General features: G+C 40.1%; 1 protein-coding gene across 2 annotated transcripts; it reads right to left on the bottom strand.

The window, feature by feature from the left end:
* Positions 1-1852: 1852 nt before the first annotated feature.
* LOC113037472 (NACHT, LRR and PYD domains-containing protein 3-like) lies at positions 1853-25057 on the bottom strand. Of its 2 annotated transcripts, XM_026194588.1 has the most exons (9): positions 25000-25057; positions 24661-24751; positions 14694-14988; positions 12414-14193; positions 12129-12302; positions 11530-11703; positions 11070-11243; positions 6480-6526; positions 1853-2582 (listed from the first exon to the last, which is right to left on the bottom strand). In XM_026194588.1, exons 2-9 carry the CDS (start codon positions 24670-24672, stop codon positions 2029-2031), a joined length of 3210 nt encoding a protein of 1069 aa, XP_026050373.1. In that variant the 5' UTR covers positions 24673-24751; positions 25000-25057; the 3' UTR covers positions 1853-2028. The 2 variants fall into 2 exon arrangements, with proteins under 2 accessions (XP_026050373.1, XP_026050374.1); XM_026194589.1 differs by lacking the exons at positions 24661-24751; positions 25000-25057 and adding an exon at positions 19529-19544.
* Between the last annotated feature and the right edge of the window lie 710 nt (positions 25058-25767).

Consider the following 25767-nt stretch of genomic DNA (forward strand, 5'->3'; position numbering starts at 1 on the left):
AGCCCGTGGGCACGCCACTGCAACCCCCTCTGGCCTCTGCTCCGTAGCTGCTGGGTGACCTTCCCAGGAGGGTGGCACGGTTTCCCCCCTTTTGGTGGTCCTCCTCGGGTCCTTGTACTCTGGGGCCTCTGCATATATGGGGCCTGGATCTCCTCCATACCTGCTTCATACCCTGGTGGACGGGGCTGTGGCTCCCCACACTCCCTAGCAGATCGTTACATGGAGAAACCTTTGGAATACATGCATGCTGATCCACACAGGTATGCACACAGGTGTACACACGGGTGTTCACAGACGCGGACTACACCTTTCTTGGCTGCTGCCTCAAAGCACATTGTGCGCTGTCTATCTTGTGTGCTGCACAATAGCGTTTAATATTTAGTATCTTCTGTTATCTACTGCTAGCTAATTTATTCTGATGGCGCTGTTTTTATTATGTTGCTCTTTTTTTGTTTGCTTTCTCTTCTGTTTTTTTTTTCTCCATACAGGTAATCCAGGTGTTTTGTTTGTTTTTCTTTCTTTCTTCCCCCCTTTCTCACCGTCTCTTCTCCCCTCTGGTTTTCTTTCTCTCCCTCTCTTTCTTTCATTCTTTCTCCCTGTTCTATCCCCCAGTCATGTCTGTCCCGTTTGTAGCAACCAAAAATAAAATAAATTCATAATTATAATAAAGGTCAATCAAATGGACCAATATGGCGAGGCCATGATGATCCACTTGGTAAAATAAATCCGCTTGGCATCTTTCTTGGCCTTAAGACAACAATTCTGATGGCTAAAGATCCAAATGGGACACATACAAAAAAAAAAAGAAAGTAGACCAGTTAGGATTAGCATCATAGCCATCAAAGCCATCATAAAAAAAATATTTGTAAAAGCAGGGAGTCATTACATTTGTATGTTATAATGTACAGTACATTTCCTATGATAAACATGTGTATGGCGTTATTTTTATGCCACTATTCTGAGCGCACGTAAAAAACATTTGCAGGTGCAAGTGTTGCATTTTGAGGAGAAATTTATTTTGAACGAAGAAAAGCTAAATTTAAGTGAACAAAATTCATTGCTGCTTGCAAAAAATGTATTTCAGTGTTTGCTATTATCCATACACACACACACAATAGCAGCCTCTCTCTCTCAGTTTTTGTATTTGCGCTTGCTCTCAAAACATTAGAGCACTTATGCAAATATGTGATGTCTTGATAAATCGAGCAGATATTTGAAGTTTACACAGCACCATTCTCGCATGAAAATATCTTAAAAGTTTATTTTGTGACCCAGAAAGAGTAATATTTCAAACTCCGCCACTCTGTGTTCCTCCGCCACTGCTTCGTTTGAGTTTTGGACGAAATGGATTCTGGAATATTGCATTTCGTCATTTTGAGCTGATTGGAGACCAAAACAGCCAATCAGATTTTTTTGCATCCACATCTGTGATTGGCTGGTTTTGTGGCACAAATATAACGGTGTACAGAAAGAGTTGAACGCGCACAGGCAGAAATGTTGAGAGTGCAAGCAACACATTGTAAGCAAGCGCAATTGCAAAAACTGAGCGAGAGGCGCTGCTATTGTGTGTGTGTATGGATAATAGCAAACACTGAAATACATTTTGTTCACTCAAATTTAGCTTTTCTTTGCTCAAAATAAATTTCTCCTCAAAATGCAACACTTGCACCTGCAAATTTTTTTCACGTGCGCTCAGAATAGTGGCACAAAAATAACACCATACATGTCTGTCAACTGCTGGCAAGTTTGTATTCACAGCCCCTTCCAATACTGTCATACATGTCATGCATTTATGACCATGGGGTATTAAAAAAAAAAAAAAAAAAAAAAAAAAAAAAAAGGATTACATTATTTTCAGCTCTTTGGTAGGACATTCATTCATTCACCACCAAACGTCTGGTGACCACCTCTCTGTTATGCAGAATCAGTAGGAGGGTAACTGCTACATGGTCCTTTGGTTTATAGTCTGTGGTGTGCAGAGTGAAAACCACCATCAGCAGTAGTTTGCAGTCAGGAGCAGACTCTCTCCTACAACTCACACAGAGATGCAGTGGACTCATATGACCAGAACCCAAACCCGAACCCAAAGGCAGGGTAGACTGGTTCGGTGAATGTGGTGTGGAAGGTGTGCAGGAGGGACAGTTTTTCCGAGCAGACTCGGTAGAAGGACACAGTACCAGCAGGACAGTCCACATACACTGCTATTCTTTTAGGTAGAGTAGCACCATAGGGAAGATAGACAACATGTTCTCTCTTGTTGTGCCAAAAAGAATATTTCTCTTGAGTGCAGATTAGACTCCAGCACTGGTCATTCCACCCGAGCCTGCAGTCCGCACTGTTCCCTTTCCTGCTGATTCTTTTGTACGTCACTGCTATGACAACTTGCCCTTCCCTCTCCACCTCCCAGTAACAACGACCAGTCAGACCATTTTTACACAGCACCTGCCAGCAGCAGTAGTCAAACCTCTCTGGATGATTTGGATAGGGCTGTTCCTCTTTCACCACAGTCACCTTCTTGTTGTCGTCAGACAGTTTGAGGTTTCTGTGCGCTGTATTTGGATCCAGTTCAAGCCCACAGAAATCTGAAAGAAACAACAGCACAAAGTATTATTCTATCATCCAACCACAGACTCACAAAACAAATATTTTTTGTTTTTTGGAGGTATGAGTGACCACATTTGAAGGTGGTTCGATACCCATCTGCTCCAGTCTGTGTGGCAAACAGTGTTGGGGAGTAACGGAATACATGTACCGCCGTTACGTATTTAGAATACAAAATATGAGTAACTGTATTCCGTTACAGTTACCGTTTAAAAAGGTGGTATTCAGAATACAGTTACTTTGTTGAAATAAATGGAATACACTGGGGTACTTTCCTGTTTCATTTTGTCGCGGGTCAGGACTGTTTGGGTTTTGTTTGACAGCTACGTTCTTTTGTTCCAGGCGGCAGCGTTACGGTTGCCATGGTTACAGGGCGACGCTCTCTCTCTCTGCGACTGTGTGTTTCCTGGGTGAGAGAGCGCCTTTTCGTTGTTGTTGTTGTTGTTGTTGTGCTAAGCTAACAGGCAGAATGCTACAAGCATAGCTCTAAAGAATGTACATCATGTTCAGTGTAGTCCGTGCTGCTGGGAGAATGGACTGCCATACACGTTATGTGTCTGTGAGCGCTAGGAGGGAGAAAAAGGGGAGTGGAAAGGTACGAGCAGTCATCGAGCAAAAACGGGAGCTGGAAGCATGTAAATATAATAATAACCACTGCAGCCAAGAAGAGTGCCTGACGAGCCCAGTTGTAAGTAAGCTATTAAGACTCGACTGTACACTGTGTTTGTGTTTTCCTCCGAAAACAACAAGTTCCGTTGGAGCAGCCTTTCAACGCCTCTCTCTGTCTGTCGCAAGAAAAGTTGACCCACACAACAAAGTAGAGCTATTTTTCGGCTACCAGCCGACAGGGACCCCGCCGTATTATGCTGGGCTTACACTGTGCGATTTTTTCAGTCGCGCGATTCAGCTCCTGCTCAAACTGTACGATTGACTCGCAGGGGTTAGAAGTTCATAGGTCACGATGCAGGGTCTCACACTATACGGCCCGATGCTCTGATGCGACCTGAGTGCTCACACTGTGCGTCCATAAAAATGAAGGTTATAACAGAAATTCTGTCGCTCGCTCTCCCTCTCCGTCTTTCACTCACACAGACACACCACCACCATCAACTTTGCTAAATTGCTAATGAAAAACATTGGTCAGGCAGCTGTGATTGAGCAGCAGTGTCGATCCAACTATTTTCACGGTTGTTGTGGTCGTGATAATTTTGTGAGGCCACATCGAAAGGGCTCGGATGGTTCTACAGGTTGTGTCCAGATCACACGCTGCACTGCCTTGCTACGCCGTCTTTTTCGCTGACATTTGTGTTTGCGCGTGCGCAGTGTGGCAAACTGCGGTGACACCCTCACGACCAAGTGATTGATGATCGGGAGCTGGTCGTGAGGTGTCAATCGCTTCTCGTTACCCCACGTATACTACACGATGCACGACGCACGATGAAGGCCAAAATCGGGCCGATCGCCAAAACGATCGCACGACTCAAAAATCGGCTCAAAATGGGCCAAAAATCGCACAGTGTGAGCCCAGCATTAGTCAGAGGTCCCTTTACTACAGTTCGGAGTCGCGGACCTTCAGTAATAGTAATAAATCACACAGCAATAGTACATTCACATTGTTGTAAAAAGCATGATAATATTGTAGCGGGTCAGGGCTGTTCGGGGTTCTGCTTGTACAGTTATGTTTTGTGTATGTTGCCATGGTGACGGGTGACGCCCTCTCGCTGCGACGGTGTGTCCTTCCGGGGTCAGAAGGCGCCCTATGGTCGTGTCCAAATTCATGGGCTGCATCCTCCTGAGGACCCGGCCTTCGCGGTCTACGTGGGCCGGGTCCTCAGAAGATCGGGTAGGCCGGAAGTAAACGGCCGTGAAATTGGATGGTCTAGCCTTCTGATTAGCGTCACCGCTGTCTCGGTGGAGTTTAATAAACTCAGCCGTCTGCTCCTTGCTGTCTAAAATATAACAGGACACTGGAGTAAACTCTCGGCCATCTCACACTTCTGTTTAATCAGTTTTCTGTTTGACGTTTAGTCAGCTGTGTAAAAACCAAGGAGGAACCCACCCGGGGGATTAATAAAGTCTTATTTTATCTAATCTAATAACTTTAATCTCAGCCAAACCGATTTACTCACGAACAAACAAAACACTGAAAAAAGCCCAACAATAACATTTTTAGGTTGTCTAAGTGACTTATATATTACGTTTGTCACGGCCGGGCGGGTTACACACAGTAATTCGGCGTGCCCGTGTGGCGTGCTGGCTAGACCCAAGCGCGGCGAAGGCTAGCGGTGGGTTTGGAGCAGGCACGCAGTTATTCTAGTAACGATCAGTGCACGAAGCGTGGCTTCGGAACGGTCGTTACCGACAGAGAGCGAGCGGAGCCGGGAAGAGAAAAATGATTGAAGGGATAATCACTCACGGTTGCTGAATCAGGCGGAGACTGACGTCGGCAGAGTTTCGGAGCTCCTGACACGAAGAGAATGATGTCTGAGTGGCGAACAGGTGGGTGGCGTCTCTCTTTTAACCCCGGCCCCATGATCAGCTGATCACAGCTGATCACCGGCTGACAACGTTTAACCCGAGCAGCGAAAGTCCGCGGTGATCTGAAAATGATGTGCCGGGAGTTGTGCCATTCTCGGCCGCATCAGTAACCCTCGAGCTCCCGGCTAGCTATCGAGCTGGTGGGTAGCAGACGTCTCCGAAAACGTCGAAGCACTTTAGCAAAGATGCGATATCTCGATAAACCGAGCAGATATTTGATGTTTACACAGCTACTTTCTCGCCTGAAAATATGTTAAAAGTTTATTTTGTGACCCAGAAAGATTAATAAGAGTAATTTTAAAACTTAGTAGCGGCCGCCATTAGCCGGAAACTGGAGCTTGGCTGGGCCGCGCTATGAATTCTGGGATATGGTGGGCCACGAAGGACACACCCGACCCATCCTTCAAATTCGCAAAAAGGACCACGCATTTGTCGGCTGCATTCGGAGGGGTCTACGAATTTGGACAGCCTTCGGCGCGTCGCTGTGACGTAATCGGTCTACAAATGCGGCCTCAGGAGAATGCAGCCCATGAATTTGGACACGACATATGTGTGTTGTGGTTGCCGCGCTGAGCAGTTAGCTAGTGGCAGTGTGTTCTTCTGCAAATGTAATAAACGGCTGTGCTCCCTGGCTAGCTCACGGGAAGCAAGACCAAACGATACCTCCGTCTCCTCCTTGTCTGAACTCGCCACAATATATTAAGTAATCCAAAGTATTCAGAATACATTACTGTCATTGAGTAACGTAACAGAATAGGTTACAGAATACATTTTGGGGCATGTATTCTGTATTCTGTAATGGAATACATTTTAAAAGTAACCTTCCCAACACTGGTGGCAAATACCCTTGGGCAAGATACTAACCCCAAGTTGACCGATCAGAGTAAGAATATGTGTGAATGTTAGATAGGACTTACATAGAAAGAGCATAGAATATGTGGGAAAGATAGGGTAGAAAAGCACTGTTTAAGAACCAGTCCATTTACCATTTACACTGACACAGACATCTGCTATTTGGTGATATGTGAAATTACAATTCTAGAAATTCATTCATCAAAACTGGAGCTCATACTACTTGAACAGTGAGTTAGTAAAACTAACCACACAGCCGCCATATTATTTGTCAGATAATTGCATTAAAAATGCTGCAAAAGGCACAAACATAGCCAAAATATCCAGTTTACGGACTCCAATTAGCTGAAATGAATCCTAACAGACTATTGACCATGACTAAATAGTGAAGGAGGTCATGACCCTAATACTGCAAAGCTGGTTTTTGCAGATTAGTTCCTCTTTACATCATAGGAAAATTGAAATTTTAATATATGAATGTTTCTTACACTTCCTCAGACCAGGTTTCAGTCGCTGTTCTCCACAATGGTCCAACCTGAGGGAGGAAAAGTCGAAAAATAATTTATTTTCTCATTTATTTATTTCTACTGTTGAGTTTTTAATAATAATTTATTATTTAGGGCCCCATTTATGGAACGCCAGGACTGCCATAATGAATTAATTAAATACACCATTAAATAATTAATTAAATGTGGCAATATTTAATTAAAATTGGAATTAATTAATTAAATAAATAGTTATGACACATGTAATTAATTAATTATTGACACATTTAATTAATTATTTATGTATTTCACATTTTAATTAATTAATTATTGACACATGTAATTAATTAATTATTGACACATTTAATTAATTATTTATGTATTTCACATTTTAATTAATTATTGACACATTTAATTAATTATTGACACATTTAATTAATTATTTAATGATATATTTATTTATTTCATTTTGGCAGTCCTGGCGCCTGGCTCTCATCATGAAATAATTTTATCTGTCAGCCTCACCCATCAAACTTAGGGGGCGGGGTTAACGCTGATCGAGTCAAAACCATTGCTTTGGCCTGGTGGCCATTGTTTCTAGCACACAACAACCGGCATGTGGAAGCTAACAGAACTGAGTTTTGAAAAACCCTGTTTGTGTGTCACCAAATACCGTTTTAATATTTTTTTTAGCCGAGAATGTAGTGGTTTAATCTTCATGTGTCTGGTCGGTTTGTCAAGATACAGCCTCTTTGCAAAAGTGTTTCGATGATTTCGGAGATGTCTGCCCAGTCTCACGGCAAAGCGTGGGATAGACCCGTTCGCCTCGCAAGCAATCCCACCGACAAAGCGCAGGCCCCGGTACACAGCTGTAGTAACCCCCGCTGACTTCTTTTACTGAGGTTATATTTATCGGTGTTTTATTTCCTGATGTTCTTATGTAGGGCTGAACGATTATGGAAAATAATCTAATTGCGATTTTTTGCCCCAATATTGCGATTGCGATGCGATATGCGATTATTTTTTAAGGTCTTTGTCTTCTGTATTATTAAACAAAGACAAGCAATACATCATATAGTATGGCCAATACTATATTACATTAATTTTAAACTGTTCTTTCCTGGAAGACAGACCTCTGTTATGATGACATGAGGTGATGCATGAATTGATGACTAACATTTTTATTTAACTTCTTCAATCACAACAGTATATTTGAACATACACAATAGTTTATTTTTAGCTTACAAACATCTGAGCATAAAGTGCTGACAAGGAACTGGTGTAAACATTAAAATGAAAGTCAGTACAATGTGCAGATTGCAGAAATATACATAAAAAAAATCAGTGGCTTTACCACACTCAGTTTTTCGACATCTGTGAACTACTAGACAGTCATTCAATTAAAAAATAATATTAAATAAATAAAACTAATAAATAAAAAATACACATCTTACTGATCTCTGCAGTCAGTAACATTACACATAAAGTGCAAACATAATAGCAATTGTATAAACACACACAAACACGCCTTTAAAATTTAAAGGTGTGAAATTGGACGGTCTAGCCTTCTGATTAGCTAATCAGAAGGCTAGTTCTGATTAGCGTCACCGCTGTCTCGGTGGAGTTTAATAAACTTGGCCGTCTGCTTCTTGCTATCTAAAATATAACCAGACACTGGTGTAAATTCTCGACTGTCTCATACTTCTGTTTAATAAGTTTTCTGTTTAACGTTTAGTCAGCTGTGTGAAAACCAAGGAGGAACCCACCCGGGGGATTAATAAAGTTTTATTTTATCTAATCTAATCTAATAACTTTAATCTCAGCCAAACCGATTTACTCACGAACAAACAAAACACTGAAAAAAGCCCAACAATAACATTTTTAGGTTATCTAAGTGACTTATATATTACGTTTAACCCGAGCAGCGAAACTCCGCGGTGATCTGAAAATGATGTGCCGGGAGTTGTGCCGTTCTCGGCCGCATCAGTAACCCTCGAGCTCGCGGCTAGCTGTCGAGCTGGTGGGTAGCAGACGCCTCTGAAAACGTCGAAGCACTTTTGCAAATATGGGATATCTTGATAAACCGAGCAGATATTTGATGTTTACACAACTACTTTCTCACCTGAAAATATGTTAAAAGTTTATTTTGTGACCCAGAAAGATTAGTATGAGTAATTTTAAAACTTAGTAGCGGCCGCCATTGCTGGAAACTGGAGTTTGGCTGGGCCGCGCTATGAATTCTGGGATATGGTAGTAATTTGGACAGCCTTCGGCGCGTCGCTGTGACGTAATCGGTCTACAAATGCGGCCTCAGGAGGATGCAGCCCATGAATTTGGACATGTCCAGAGTATAATCGCAGCCTTTGCGGTTAGAAAATTGCACTTGATCATGTCGCGATATTATCGCAAATGCGATATATCGTTCAGCCCTATTCTTATGTGTCCTACATGTTTCAGTCGCCAATTCTGAATTATAACTAACATTAAAAACATGTTTAAGGAGGAGAGAGAGCAAATAAATCTGTTTAACATCTGATCTTTGGGTTTTTGTTCAGTAATCAGCGTGACCTGTGTATAAACGCATAAAAGAGATAACGTTGGTGTTTCCGTCATGTAGTAACTGCTGGCTTTAACTGTACAAAGGTTGTTCGACACTATGAAACACATACAGACTTCATGATGTTCGGCTAATATTTTTATTGTGAATATTAATCATGCTGACCTCGCTCTGTACACCACGCAGCGAGGTCAGCATATCCACGATATCCTCAGCTCCATGAGTTAACACAAAGTTTCCCAGCTGACTATCTAACTTCCAACTATTCCAGAGACGTGAAAATATACAGCATAAAGAAAAGTGTAAGAGACTCAGCAGCAGATTAGAATAACAGTTATACATTTAATAAATCACCAAATGAATCCAAGAAATGAGCAAACCTGTTCCGACAATTTGAGTTTGTATTCCCTCAGCTGCAGACTCGCTGCTGTTTAAATGTTTGAAAAGGAAGATTAGATATAAAAAACGTCAAACATAGACTCAGTCTGCCTTCACATTTGATATGAGGCCAGCACGTATAGTGGCCAAACTTTTGAGCGTTTGAGCCACTTAGTAAATGACACTCCGCAATGTGGTGATGTCATTCGGGGCGACTAGAATTGATAAGGGAATCGTTTGCAAAAATGGCAAACAATTCCAAGGAATTGAAACAGTGGGAACCGGTTCTCAACAAGAACCGGGTTTCGATACCCATCCCTATATACTGGTTTTCACAGGTTCATCAGGTCCACCTCAAAAGCGGTGAATATTAACATCAGTCCCTCATGATGCTTCAGTGAGACAATTGTGAGTTTAAACTTAATGGCGCACCCTGGTGGCAAGGTGGTTCACCATGAAAGATGAAGTGGCATTTCAAATTCAAATTCAAATTTTATTTTATTTGTCACGTACACAGTCATACACAGTACGATATGTAGTGAAATGCTTGGACATTTGAGGGGCTTAGAAAGCTCAAGAACTCTTGAAATTTGGCCCACACCTCCAATGTGATGAAGACTTTCTTGTTATGTGATCAGCCATGTGAAGTCAGCCATTTTAAAATTAATGTGTAATTTTGGCGACATTTTCCCCTCTTTTCAGGCCTCGTACTTTGACAAACTCCTCCAAGGAATTTTAATCAGATCGAGATGATCTCCAGTGCAGGGAATCTAAAGACCTTTGTGATGTTAAATTGCGAAGCTTTTTACGTTTAGGGAAACGGGGTGGTCATGGCGGCACGTGGAGTTTCAATCACTCGCCAAAAAGCAGTAATCTGCTGTCACTCAAAAACACAATATCCAATCTCTCCCAAATTTCACAGGCATGAGTCAAGAGTCAAGCTCGGAAATATTTGACAAGCAATTTATCAGTAATGGTTAGAGCGCCACCCAGTGGGATGACTATAATTATCATTGAACGAAATGAAATTTTAGCTGGTGGTTCTACGCATGAATTCCATCAATGTGACATCAGATCGGAAATGCTTGGTGTAGGTGGTGGGCATGGCTCGATGCGCTGGGGTGTGAGGGCCCTCATAACGCTGCTTGCAGCTTTAATTTCAATGTTGCTTCTATATTTTATATATTTGTTGCTTATTATTATTATTATTATTATTGTTGTTGTTGTTGTTGTTGTTGTTGTTGTTGTTAGTAGTAGTAGTAGTATTAAAGTTCAATATTAAAATTCATTGTATTCCATACTCCGTGTTATCTCATTTTTGTTTGTATTAGTGAAGGCTACAAATGATCTTCTTATGGCCTCTAGAAAGAGAGACCATATTTCTCTCATACTCCCTCTCTTCGTTGGCTTTCTGTTAAATCAAGAATTGTATTTAAAATCCTTCTCTTCACATACAAGATCTTACTTCTTGTTCCTAGAGTATTTAAAAGTATTTTTTCAAAATAAATCCTGTTTACTTATCTCCAAAATATAAGGGCAGCATTTGGAGCAAGAAGTCATCACCAATATTGAGTGAAACCTCAGAGGTTTAATTATATGATTAATATTCAAAAGTATTTTAATTAGTAATTAGTAGGCTGCTAATTTTCTGTTCGTACCTGAGTGTTTCCAATTGGCATTGTCTATCCTTCAGGCCAAAAGAAAGGAGAGTCACGCCTTGGTCGCCTGGATGATTGTAGCTCAGGTCCAATTCTCTCAGATGGGAAGGGTTTGAACTCAGAGCTGAGGCCAGAGCAGCACAGCCTTGTTCTGTGACTTGACAGCCTGATAGCCTGAAATTGAGTCAGTTATTTTTTTCTGAAGTTACAAACTTCCTTACAAATTTAGGTAACAGATATTTGAAAATGACACAAATAAGAAAATGAAAAAGATAGCAGATAGTACCTTTGTATACCACTGTACTCCACAAGTAAGTCCAGTTACATTATTAATAAATCAAATCAATCAAAGAAATGAAATAAAACTACATGAAAGTTGTCCAATTTGATGATAAAAATCATAAAGTAATATGTAATGTCACTTCATCATTTATAAATGAGGAAACTGTGGAGTCCTGACCTAAGAGTTTGAAGTACACAGTGATTACTCTCCAGTCCAGCAGATAAAAGTTGTACTCCTGAATCCTGCAGGTCATTGTTGCTCACATCCAGTTCTTTTAGATTTAAGGACTGTGTGCTGATAACTGTAGAAAGAGTTTCACAGCTTCTCCATGACAAGTTACAGCCAATCAGCCTGTTTATAAACAAACCATTAGACATGTTAAAATAACAATGATTTTTAAATTAGCACAAAAAGACAGACAGAATTGATGCAAATCAACATCAACTACAGATTGACACTTTTTCCCATAAGGCCAGTTAAGTCTGGATAGTTTTTTTTACCTTAATAAATTCAATTAGCATTTAAAAACCTGCAGATCTTTTTAGCTTTGTCTGATATAAAAATGTGTTTGATGATCTCAAATATTTAACTAATACTAAAAAACTAAACTAAAACTAAAACAATAGCCCACAAAACCAAAGAGAAATTAAGACATGTATGCAACACTGTATGTTGCAATCAAGAAGAAATTTGAATAGTAATTAAATTTACCAAGACTAAGAATAAAATATGCCGCGAAACATAGACGAGCATCAGCCAACACTAACATTCCTGACCTGAGAGTTTCCAGTTGACAATGTGGACCCTCCAGTATGGTAGAAAGCATCTTCACTCCTGAATCCTCCAGGTTGTTGTTGCTCAGGTCCAGCTCTCTCAGACAAGAGGACTGGGAGCTGAGCACTGGAGACAGAATTTTTACACTTTTCTCTGACAGGTTACAAGAACTCAACCTGCAAAATTAAACAACAACAGAGAAAACCATTGAAAACATATTTTAAAATCATCATATGAGTATCAATAGTAGCTAACCAATTACTTTTAATAGATATCACAGCACTTACAAAGCTTTGTTGGAGGCTTTAACCACAGGCAGTAGCTTCAGAAGAACCTCCTCTGAAGCTGAATATTTCTTCAGGTCAAAGACATCCAGATTTTCTGATGATAATAATATGAAGACTAGAGCTGACCACTGAGATGGAAATAGATCATTCGTGTAAAGATTTCCTGAACTCAATGACTTTTGGATGTCCTCCAATAGAGAATGATCATTCACTTCATTCAAACAGTGAAACAAATTGATGCTTTTCTCAGAAGGGAGACCATCATCAAGCCTTTCCTTGATGTACTGGACTGTTTCCTGTGAGCTACTTCCTGTCTTTCTCAGTAGGCCTTGTAAGAGAATCTGATTGGTCTCCAGTGAAAGACCCAGAAGGAAACGGAGGAACAAGTCCAGGTGTCCATTTGGGCTCTGTAAGGCCTTGTCCACGGCCCTCTGGTGGAGATTAGATTTACTTCTTGAAAGTCTAGAAATCCAGGATGATTGTTGGAGTTCGTCCAGCAGATTGAGTCCAGAGCTGAAAAAGGTCATATGGACATACAGAGCAGCCAGAAACTCCTGAACACTCAGGTGGATAAAAGAAAACACTTTGTCCTGGCGCAACACTCTCTCCTCTTTAAATATCTCTGTAAAAAGTCCTGCATATACTGAGGCACTTGTGACATTGATGCCACAGTCTTTCAAGTCTGATTCATAAAAGATCAGGTTGGCTTTCTGTAGCTGCTCAAAAGCCAGTTTTCCCAAAGACAGAATCATCTCCTTGCTTGCTTGATTCCACTGTGGATCAGCATCAGTTCCTCCCTGATGCTTGACCTTCTTAACTTTGGCTTGAGATATCAAAAGGTGGATGTACATCTCAGTCAGGGTCTTGGGCAGCTCATCTTTATCTTTAGTTTTCAACATATCCTCCAGAACTGTAGCAGTGATGCAGCAGAAGACTGGAATGTGGCACATGATGTTTAAGCTCTGTGAAGTTTTGATATGAGAGATCATTCTGCCAATAAGCTTCTCATCTCTGAATTTCTTTCTGAAGTAGTCTAGTTTTTGAGCATCAGTGAACCCCATAACTTCTGTCACAATGTTTACATACTCAGAAGGGATCTGATTGGCTGCTGCAGGCCGTGTGGTTATCCAAAGGCGAGCAGAGGGAAGCAGATCCCCCCGGATGAGATTTGTCAGCAGCACACTGACTGAGGTGGATTCTGTAGCATCAGTCAGGATCGCAGTTTTGTGGAAGTCCAGAGGAAACCGACACTCATCCAGACCATCAAAGATGAACACAACCTTAAACCCTTCAAAGCTGCAGATTCCTGCTTCTTTGTTTTTAGTAAAAAAATGATTCACAAGTTCCACCAAACTGAACTTTTTGTCTTCCAGTACATTCACCTCTCTGAAAGTGAATAGAAATGTTAAGTGGATGTCCTGGTTGGCTTTGTCTTTAGCCCAGTCCAGAGTGAACTTCTGTGTTGAGACTGTTTTCCCAATGCCAGCCACTCCCTTTGTCAGCACTGTTCTGATTGGTTTGTCTTTAATGGGTGAAGCTTTGAAGATGTCTTCACATCGAAGTCTTGTTTCTGGTCTGTCTGGTTTCCTGTGTGCTTTTTCAATTAGTCTGATCTCATGTTCCTTGTTGACCTCTTGGCTGTTTTCTATTTTGAAGCAGACCTCTGTGTAGGTCTCATTTTGAAGCTTAGATTTACCTCCTTTTTTAAGTTTTTCAGCTGATTCCTGAAACTTTTTCATCAGGTTGGATTTGAGGTTTTTCTGGAACTCAGCAAAACCCTCTAAATAAACAGTGAAATGGTAAGAGTAGATGTGAGTAAATGTCAGTTGTGAAAAAATAGGGTACATTTATGTAATTGTGATAGTTGTCAATGGAAAATAAGCAGAATATGGTTAAGATGGCAAGGACAGGTTCTTAGCAAAAAACAGTAATTACCCAAATTTCTGTAGCGGTTTTGTTCATCAACATTAAAATATAACTGTCATGTCCATGAGTGTGGTAAGTACATTTCATATCAAAGCAATTAATAGGTCCTATTCTTTATTATTCTTTTCACCTCGCAAACCCACTATTGCCATTTCTTGCTATCGTCTCAGATCTACCATCTGTGTATTAAGGTAAAGAACAGCATCTGAAATTATCAAGTCCATCTCTATGCCATGGTTCATAACAAACTGAAAATGTAATAAGATACATTTTCTGTATGAATTATGGTCATCACAAAGTGCACCTCATACCAGGAATCATTCTCATATGAGTGTTAATCATTCAATGACTTACCTGCTTCAGGTTCTGCATTTGGGTCAATTAAAATCTGCACAAGGTCATTCCTATCTAGCTTCCTCAAAACCTTTTTGGTGACCTCAAGCACGTTTTCACAGTATGTTTGCAGCATCTGATCCACTGTGTCTGGCCTGTCTGCCTTATCTAGTCTGCTCTTTGGGATTATTGGGAAGCGTTCCAGGACGTCAGACTTTTGCAGGTACCACTTGAACTCTTTTAACTCGTTGTCTCCCAGATCTTTCAGTGCTCTCAGGAGCAGCTCTTCACGTGTTGAATTTGACATCATGTTTCCCTGCCAAAATCAAAGAAAATCGCACGTCTGAAACAGTTCTATAATTGCTGGGGTGATTCACTGCAGCTGTAATTATTCTTTTTTATATTACTACTTTGTTCAAACTAAAGGTAAGTAGCATCAGGACTCCATAAAAATTACAAAATAAAAGTTGACTATAAACTTGTTGTCCCTTTTAAAGGGGACAAGAAAAGGAAACTCTCAGGTGTCACAAGGAAGGACCAGCAGAAATACTTCAGAAACAAATGTGTGATGCCAAACCTGCAGATATCTAAAGAAGGAGAGTGAGGGTTTAGCACAGATTCTTTCCACCATGAATCAGAAATCCTAACTTGGACTTGCTATGTTGTCAAATATTAGAAGAAACCCTCTGTCAATCCACTGGAAATTCAATCTCCCAGGAATACAGTGGAATTCCAAATCTTCTGAAGGTTTTACCCAAAAGGGAATCAGAGGAAATTCTTGGAAGTTGTAAGCCAGCAGGAAAACATTGAAAATCCAAATCTTCTTGAATCTACGATCTAACATGGCAAAAATGAGAACAGAAAAAGCCAAAAAATGGTGATTTTTTGGCAGGTTCAAGGTGATTTGCAGGTTCAAAGTTTGGGCAGCAGTTGATCCCACGGGTGATATCAGATCATCACATTAAATCACCCGATTTCCAGCTGCACCTTATCATCCTCTATCTGTCTGACGTTTCCATGTACATGGTTTAAAGAAAAGTTTCAAACGTTTCAACTTTAAATTTTCACTTCAATACATGTTCTTCTTTTCTATGTTGTACTTAACATAGAAATGTTAATAATTTCATCACAAAAGAGATTATGTTCAAATGAATGTTCATTTGAAAATGAGCTAATGATAGTATTGATGAATGATGAAGTTAAATTGGATAAACTGAATGAAACATAGTATAGTATATTCATATGTAATTGAATTGTAATATCAGAATCAGAATTAATAAAGTATTCTGATTCTGAATATACTTCATGTTTCATTCAGTTTATCCAAATTGACGTCATTAATCAACTTTATCATTAGCTCATTTTCAAATGAACATTCATTTGAACATAATCTCTTTTTAACTCAAATACAGAGGAATACTTCTCCCTCTGTGTTTGTCAATGACATTATAGCCAAAGCAGTTTCTTTTAATAAATCGTGCATTTCATAGTCAGACATTCTTTTTAGTAGTCCAACCTAGAAGTAATAAATGCATGAACTAGTTTTTCAGTGTCACTGAGACAGGATATTTCTAATTTTAGAGATATTGCATAAATGGAAGAAAGCAGTCCTACATATTTGTTTAATATGTGCATTGAAGGACATATCCTGGTCAAAAATGACTCCAAGTTTCCTCACAGTGCTACTGGAGGCTAAGGTAATGCCATCCAGAGTAAAAATCTGGTTAGATACCATATATCTAAGATTTTCAGGGCCTAGTGCAATAACCTCGTTTTATCTTAATTTAGAAGTAGAAAGTTAGAGGCCACCCAGGTCTTTATGTCTTTAAGACACTGATGCAGTTTAACTAATTGGTGTGAGTTATCTGGCTTCATGGATAGATCAAGTTGGGTGTCATCTGCATAGCAGTGAAAATGTATGCTATGCATGTATAGTGTAAACAGAATGGATCCTAGCACTCAACCCTGTTGAACTCCATAATTAACCTTAGTGTGTGAAGAGGACTCTCCATTTACATGATCAAATTGGAGTCTATTAGATAGATATGATACAAACTACTGCAGCGTAGTACCTGTAATACCTACAGCATGCTCTACGCGCTCTAATAGCAGTCAACAGTATTGATTATATGGCCAACCATATTGAACGCTGCACTGAGGTCTACCAGGATAAGCACAGAGATGATTCCACTGTCAGAGGCCATAAAAACATCCTTTAGAATCTTCACTAAAGCAGTTTCTGTACTGTGATGGGCTCTGAAATCTGACTGAAACTATTTCAAGAATTTTTGAGATGAAAGGAAGGCTAGAGACTGGCCTTTAATTAGCTAAGACCACTGGGTCTAGAGATGGCTTTTTAAGTAATGGTTTAACTACTGCCAGCGTGGTACATAGCCGATTATTAGACATAGATTGATCATATTTAAGACTGAAGCATTAATCAATGGTAGGACTTCTTTGAGCAGTCTTATAGGAATGGGGTCTAAAAGACACGTTGATGGTTTGGAGGAAGTAATTACTGAAGTTAACTCAGAAAGATCAATTGGAGAAAAGGAATATCAGTGGTACTGAAAGTAGCTATAGATAATGTTATGTCTGTGAAATGATTATGAGTAATTTTCTTTTCACTCTGACTTTTTGTCAGGCTGGCTACAGTGCTGAAGAGAAACCTAGGCTGGATCTTATTTTCTTCAATCAGCGATGAATAGTAAGATGTTCTAGCAAAAAAGTGCCCCATAAAGGAGGAATTTTTTACCGAGCAACAAACTATTTCCTGTTAGGGGCTTTGTCTGTGACCCAGCGTTTTAAGTTTATTTTGTATTTTTTGATTCCTTTGGTTATATTGGAAATATGTTAAGTTCTTGTGTGGTTATTATTAGTTAGGATTTAGTTGAGTTTAGTCTAGTTTATGTTTCTCCTATGTTTCGGTGTTTGAGTCTTTTCCTATGTGTCATGTGTTCTCTCCTCGTCTATGTAGGTTCCTCTTGTGTCTCTCTCCTCTGTGTCCCTCTCCCTCTCTCGCTGCCTCTCTTTGTCTCTTGTCTCAAACTTCTGTGTTCCAGTTCATGTCTCTCCAGGTTTTCTGTTTTATTTTGAAAGTCTTGTTTCTATGTTTAATGTGCTTAGTTTTACTTTTCCCTTTGGTGTCATGATTATTTGTGTCAGCTGTGTCTCCGCAGGTATTTCCACTTCCCTCATTACCCTCCTGTGTATTTAGGTCCTCTGTCTCCCTCTGTTTGTTGTTGGTGCTTCTGTTTTCCTCCGTCCATGTCAGGTCAGATTCTGGGTACCTCATAATTCTGTTCAAGTTATATCAAGATTCATGTTCACAGTTTTTTTTGTCAGAGTTACTCTTGTACTCCTGCTCAGAATCATGCTAATGTGTTGTTTTTCATAGTTTACACAGTCTAGCTTTTCCCAGTTTAGGTTTTTTGTTTTGTCCGCGTCCATTTTGCCCTTTTTTATATTCATGTTTTTCGGCCAAGTAAACAGCCCATTTTTTGTTAAGATTCCGTTTCATGTCTACAATTGGGTCCACTCCACAAACACACCGGATGCTCAGACATAATATTTCCAGACTGAAGGATGATCTTTTAAATTGTACATTTGAGAATTATACCAGGAAGTCAAGTACTTCTGATTTGAGTCATACGTAGTGAGGAGGCTAAATTATTAACAAGATAAACAGCCTCTGTTGGAGTAGCGTTCAGGTAGCTGCTCTGCTCTATATTGGTACAGGGCATAGAAGATGCTAACAGTGGGTGCATTATATTCTTAAACTTAGTTACAGCACTTTCAGAAAGACATCTACTGTGATGAAGTCTACTCTCCACTGCTGTGTAATCGATTATTGTAAATTTAAATGTTATCAGGAAATAATAAGAGGAGAGAGGATTTTCAGGAAACATTGCTAAATGTTCAGCTTCTATGCCATATGTTAAAACAAGATCTAAAGTGTGATTAGAGATGATGATGAGAGATGACACAACCAAGATGACAGACCTTGCCGACCGTACATACAATACACAAACATCACATTGGGGAGACAGGTCAGGCTAGGTTAGGGATGGGTATTGATAAGATTTTAACGATTCCGATTCCATTTTCGATTCTGTTTAACGATTCGATTCTTTATCGATTCTCTTATCGATTCTTTTTTTTTTTTTTTAAAAAGGAGAACACTAAGGTCGATTAGCTCAGAGCTTTGTTTTATATCTTCTCTTTGAACAAGATAGAAATTTAGGAGTAACATGGCCTTACAAACCCAACAGTGAGATCTTGAGAGATCCAGCCTACGGCTCTTCAATGGGGTGTCACAGGGTCCCCAGGAAAAAAAATTGTAAATGTAAAATAATAAAATAAATATTCTTGTGAGACATATCACATATTGACGGGGTCGGGTTATGTTAAAAAGTATAAATTGTTATACTTTGTTCATTGGTTCAAAGGTACCCCACACTTCTTTTTTTGTTTGCTTGTTTGTTCTGGTGTATTTTTCATTTGAACTGTTACTCTGCCAGAGTACTCATATTTACAAGATGGCATTGAACGCCCCATTGGTGTATCAGGAAAACTATTTTGTACGTATGTTCCTTGAAGGGGATTGAAGTCGTTCTTTTTTCCACCGCAGCGAAGGGCTAGGAGTAGGAGAGGAGCTGCTGTATGTTTTTGTTATCGAATCGATCTGATTGTGAAATAAAGCATATGCAGTGAGAAAGCAACTCCAGGAGTCATCCCTGCCTTAAAGCTGCAACATTCTTCTGTAGCAATAACAAAGTATAACATAAATTGTTCTGTGGCAATTACACAAGAATATCCAGTAATGTCCCTGCCCACAATTAAACACATTCACTTACCAAAAATCGGGGGCATCTGCTGTGGCAAATGGGTGCAAGACTTTTACCACAAACTTAGACACTGCTCTGTGACATTAGTCTATCCTGGCCTGAAAGGAGATGCTACCGGTAGACTGCAGCGAGAACTACCAGCGAGCGCCAGCCAGACTCTGTCTGTCTCTCTCATCATGGTCACCTACATGTACAGTAATGGCAGGTCTTGTAATAAGGCAGATTGCGCTAACATAATATGCACTGTTAGTTGATTATTTACCTGCCGCATTAACGGGAGAGGACGTGCAAACGTTACCGCTGCTGCTGGGTTGAGAGTCACGAGTCCGGAGCGGAATTAAAAACGCGTGTCATCGCGTGTTTTGTGAGCAAATGCTTTTGCATATTCGTAGTGTTTCCTCCCTTAAATGAAATATCTACTTTGCAAGTTGCCCTGTTGTCATCGGTTCTCATAAAGTATAATCAAACTTTTGAGCGTTTGAGCCGCTTAGGCGCCATGTTTCCTGCCAGGTAAATGACGCTCCGCAACGTGGTGACGTCATTCGGGGCGACTGGAATCGATAAGGGAATCGTTTGCAAAAATGGCAAACGATTCCAAGGAATTGAAACAGTGGGAACCGGTTCTCAACAAGAACCGGTTTTCGATACCCATCCCTAGGCTAGGTAGCGAGGAAAAAAACATCAAAATGTGTAACACAAAAGGATAATACAGGAATGCACAGATATCAACACACCATAGTACAATAAACACAGACAAGCAACATGGGAAAGTGTTCCAGTGTGTACATGTGATCTGGGACCGCTGCAATCTTCGACTGCGCCTCCAGCTGACCCGATGTCCACATCAGAAGGGAGGTAAGCGTTGGAGGTGGCGTTGGATCCGGGGTAGGGAGGGTGATGCGTCAGTGAGTGCTTATCAGTATCAGTATGTATGTGTGTGCGTGTCCATAGTTCAGCTGAGACAGTGTCCTTCGCCCTGCCAGGCTAAGTAAACAGTCTTCCAGCCAACCCAGGTGGCCTTGCATGGAATGGGAAGGAACAGACTCAACACAGTCGTTATCAGGGAGTTTTTGTTCAGCTACAGCCTTGAGCCCACTGCTGGTGCCGAAGGGGTAGCCAGATTATGATGGTATTTTTCTTTTGCAACAACTCATGAAAATTTCAAAGCTGTTCTTTAACACTCCGACACTGGTCTCTCAATCTCCCATTGGAGAACCGCGAGCTTCCCCATGACGTTATCAAACTTGCGTTCCGTGGTGTTGTCATTCTTTTGCTCAGAGAACCGATTCTGAGAACTCACGACTGCAGTGAGCTGTTCCACGATGTAATCCAACTTTCGCTCAAAGGTGTTATTCTGAGCAGGCCTCTCCTTGATGTAATCCAATATACGCTCAGAGGTGTTATTCTGAGTATTCACAGCAGCTGTAAGCATCTCCAAGGTCTTAACCATGCTGCTCTCAATGAGCCCGTTCTGAGAAGTCGCGCCTCCTCCCATCGTTTCAATCCCAGCGGGCAGCCTTGGGGGGTGTATAAACAGCCGGTTCCACTTTTTTAATTCTCCGATAAGCCAGGGCCAAGCCAGCTCCGATCAGCAAGAACCCTGTTATCATGGTTCCGAATAGGTAGATATCTTCAGCATTAGGGATGGGTATCGTTTAGGTTTTATCCGATACCGGTGCCAAATCGGTACTTTTGAAACGGTGCCGGTGCTTAAACGGTGCTCAAACTGGTGCTTAAAGAATGGAGAACACAAAATTGGTCCAAAAACCTCTCATGTTCAGCTATGTTTTTTGTAAAAAAGATAACAATGTTAGCCTTTTCTGCAGCTATAGGGCATATATGGTATCACTCTTTGCGGAAGCAGTGCTTAAAAAATGGAAAAAACACAAACTTTGTCCAAAAACCTCTCATGTTTAACTGTTTTCCACTTTTTCTTTGGTCATTTTAGCCTTTTTGGCCAGGGTGAAGGGAGTATCTGCCATCAAACAAGAAGACAGCCGCATGTAGCTATGATGATGTTTGCTAGTTCACTTACATGCATTAATGTAATAACGTGGTTAGCTTACTCAACGTAAATTACACACAAACAACATTAAGCTACTCACGCAGAGAAGAACGGCTGCTGCTGCCATCATCATCCGTCATCATTTCTGCTACACTGGCAGGGCTAGAGGCTAGGACTCTCCTCTTTGGGTTCTTGTGGGATGTTGCTAACATTTTGTGGGGCTTAATAAATTTGGCCAGATTTCTAGAAATGAGAGCTGCTCCATCCAAAGTGGAATGGATGCAGTCTCTCCTAACAAAACCACGTTCCCTCCAGAAAGTTTCCCAATTATCTATAAAGGCCACCGCACCAATTCAATATTGATTTTAGTGACCTCGGATTGACGTAACTGGTGTCATTACTGCCAATGTGAATTATAATTTTACTAAATTTACGCCTACCCTTAGCCACCAGTTTTAAATTTCCCTCAGTTTCCCACAGGCAGTACTGTGTTTTGCATTGTGTATATATATCACAAACGTCTGGATCTTGATCTTAATCCAAAAGTAATCATTTCCTTCTTTTTTTCTGCTTTTATTTGTAAAACAGTTGAAAAATCAACTTTTAGCAAAAAAATATAATTTCCATTAAAGAGCTTGCTTGCACATACTGCTGGATTAACCATTAAAGAAATATAAATTATTTAGTAATTACCTGTACTGATCATTTAGAGCAGATGTGGCACAAACCTTATACTGGGTGGTGCTCTAATAAATTTGTTAAGCAGAGTTCATACAAACATGTTTTTATAGAATACGTTGCATTATTGAATTATTGCCAGTTAAACAAAGTGTCACATTTGCTTGCCTTCCTGTAAAAGTCACAGTCCATTGCTGCAATAAACAGATGTATTCAGGGATTGTGATATCCATGAGCTAAATGAGAATTACCAGTCAAAGAATCAACACTCTAGAAATATCTAAATGTTTGAAACTGTCCCTGTTTCACAGTGTTTGATGTCATGACTGTCATTATGTATGCAAATCCATCACATCACATAAATGTCAGTGTCTATTGTCATTCAGTCTTGCACCCTTAAATTCTCACCTCTATTCTGACATACAGCATTAAGCTTACAAATGGATCCTGTTTGACTGGTTGTGATTCTGAAGAACTCAGAGCATCAACCTAACAGGTCAAACTGCATAACATCTTCCCATGAAACAAAATGAAAGATGAAAAACAAAAACAAAAACAAAAGCACATTACATTATTTAATCAGTGCCAAAACCCAAACCGTCTTACACAACAGCTTTATTTCCTCACTGTTGCACTGAAGAGGGGACTGCTTATGGCGTTATTTTTGTGCCACTATTCTGAGCGCACATAAAAAAAAAATTTTGCAGGTGCAAGTGTTGCATTTTGAGGAGAAATTTATTTTGAGTGAAGAAAAGCTAAATTTGAGTGAACAAAATTTATTGCTGTGTGCAAAAAAATGTATTTCAGTGTTTGCTATTATCCACACATACACAATAGCAGCGCCTCTCACTCAGTTTTTGTATTTGCGCTTGCTCGCAATGTGTTGCTTGCACTCTCAACATTTCTGCCTGTGCGCGCTCAACTCTTTCTGTACACCGCTATAAGTGCTCTAACAAAATGTTAGAGCACTTAGAGAGCACTTATGCAAATATGTGATGTCTTGATAAATCGAGCAGATATTTGAAGTTTACACAGCACCATTCTCGCATGAAAATATCTTAAAAGTTTATTTTGTGACCCAGAAAGAGTAATATTTCAAACTCCGCCACTCTGTGTTTTTCTGCCACTGCCTCGTTTGAGTTTTGGACGAAATGGATTCTGGAATATTGCATTTCGTCATTTTGAGCTGATTGGAGACCAAAACAACTGATTGGCTGGTTTTGTGGCACAAATATAACAGTGTACAGAAAGAGTTGAACGTGCACAGGCAGAAATGTTGAGAGTGCAAGCAACACATTGTATGCAAGCGCAAATACAAAAACTGAGCAAGAGGCGCTGCTATTGTGTATGTGTGGATAATAGCAAACACTGAAATACATTTTTTGCACACAGCAATGAATTTTGTTCACTCAAATTTAGCTTTTCTTCGCTCAAAATAAATTTCTCCTCAAAATGCAACACTTGCACCTGCAAATTTTTTTTAACGTGCGCTCAAATGTTTTTCACGTGCGCTCCGAATAGTGGCATAAAAATAACACCATAACTGCTTGGACCTGGTGCATACAAGCTCCTAGATCACATTTACCAAAGACCTAGTTTTACTTTGGCTGGTTTACAGTGATTATTATTATTGATTATCTATTATTTCTTAACTTTCTAATGTGATTAATAAACAGGAAGAGTCTACTAAATCTGAATAGTTTAAAATGTGAAAACAGTTACCATTAGTAGGCGGACATTTAAAAAACTCCCCCAAATCACAAAGCTGATCAACCAACCAACCATCCAACCCAATTATTTTCTGTGCATTATGATTTATGTGAAATGACCAATAAACTCTGTGTAACATTCGGATTATTTAAAATATACAAAATGTTTCAGAGAAACCAAGATTAAATTAAATTAAGTTTTTTTTAATCAAATGACATATCTCATGTGTGATGCTGATTGTCAGTACATGTGATGGAATTTTAAATCTCATTATTCACACAATTTTTAATCCCAGCAGTTTATTTCTTTTTCTGTATCACCTGAAAACATTTTAGTGTTCAGTCTTTAACACGTTCACACACACACTCTCTCTCTCTGATGGAAGATTTCAAGTTCAGTATCTCACCCACAAACACTCAGACACTTGTGTGGGCCTCAGTAAGGTTTCAGTAACCTTTTCTTATCTTAGTCAGTTTGAGCTCTGTGTAACTTGAAATATATTCTGTTTGTATAAAAGAATAAGTCCTAACCACAGTTTTATTTTCTGTGTTTCAGTAGAAATAAATACATTTTTGTTTCACAGGCTTCAGGTTCAAGTTTCTGTGAGAGTTACACAAAAATCTGAAGCTTTTTCTCATTGCATTTCAAAGTAATTTCATTATATTTAATGGTTTAATGAGCTGGTATTAAGATTTACCACAAAGACCGAATTCACACACACACACACACAGAGGAGAGCCGTCCCTACCTTTCTGCTCATTGTCACCTGTAGAGAAAAAAACAGCGACTTCACTTCTCAGCTTCTGATTGTGTCTGATGTTCGTTCATCGCTGTCAACTCTTTGAAACAAACAAAAAAAACAACAACAATGAAAACTATTACATAAATCACCACAGATCTCAGTGGAAACAGGTTGACTTATATGAGGCGGGGCATGTGCAGAGGGCGGAGATTGTTCCTCCTGTCAGTCTTGGTGAGTGAGTCTCGGCCGCCCCATGTGCTGGGTTATTAAGGTGTTCAGGCCAATTAAATGACTCATTTTCATTGCTGTAATAGTTTTCTCTGTAGTATCAGACCATCAGCCTACCTGCGTTTAACATGCAGGTGAGGTCAGCTCCAAACCTTGTGTAGTTTGGATCAGGGCAGGCTGTAACCTGTTCAGGAATGATTTTCCTCCTGCAGTCTGAGGAGAAACTGACAGAGGTGTTTTTCAGTGGCATTTGTCCAAGCTTGAGTGTTCAGACCTCACACCTGATAGACTTACTCTGAGACACTGTTCACACACTGCGTTGTGGCTATAGTTATTTCAATGGTTACTATCAGTAACTCCAGCCTGGAGAAGCCCCCTGACTGACTGCACAGTAAGTGCAAACAGAAGGATCCAAACATGGAAGAAGAAAAATAATGGCATCAATCAAATTCAAACTTTTTTGTCTTTGCTGTTTTCCTGATTTGTTCAAACAGTTTGATGTAGCAAACGCAGCATCCAGTTCATCTGAGAGGAAAATGGTCCTAAGACTCTGAGACTGACCATAAATACCAAGAAACACATATAACCGAAGCACAAATGGGCTTGAGGGCTTCAGGGTTCTACTCTCACTGACCAATCAAAGAACTTTAGACTGCAAGTCACTTTAAGAGCCACCCCTCAACCCAACATGCCCACTTTGGATGATATTTGGGATGCTTGCCCTCTGAATCCACGCACAGGTGAGACTCTCTCACCCTCACCTACAGACTGCTCATAAATGCCAAAAACACACATTAGTACACATGTGCATCACATACAAGCTGACTGGTGCTCAACAAGTATTTTTTAATCATTGCAAACGCACAGTCAGAAGAACAGGACAGA

The sequence above is a fragment of the Astatotilapia calliptera genome, chromosome 15, assembly GCF_900246225.1.
Source record: "Astatotilapia calliptera chromosome 15, fAstCal1.2, whole genome shotgun sequence".
Lineage (NCBI taxonomy): Eukaryota > Metazoa > Chordata > Actinopteri > Cichliformes > Cichlidae > Astatotilapia > Astatotilapia calliptera.

What these genes read in the sequence shown, in the direction of transcription:
- LOC113037472 (XM_026194588.1), bottom strand. An exon ending in AAATGCAGAACCTGAAGCAG is followed by an intron (nt 14,194 to 14,693) that starts GTAAGTCATTGA and finishes CTGTTTATTTAG; the next exon opens with AGGGTTTTGCTGAGTTCCAG. An exon ending in TGTCAACTGGAAACTCTCAG is followed by an intron (nt 11,704 to 12,128) that starts GTCAGGAATGTT and finishes GTTTATAAACAG; the next exon opens with GCTGATTGGCTGTAACTTGT.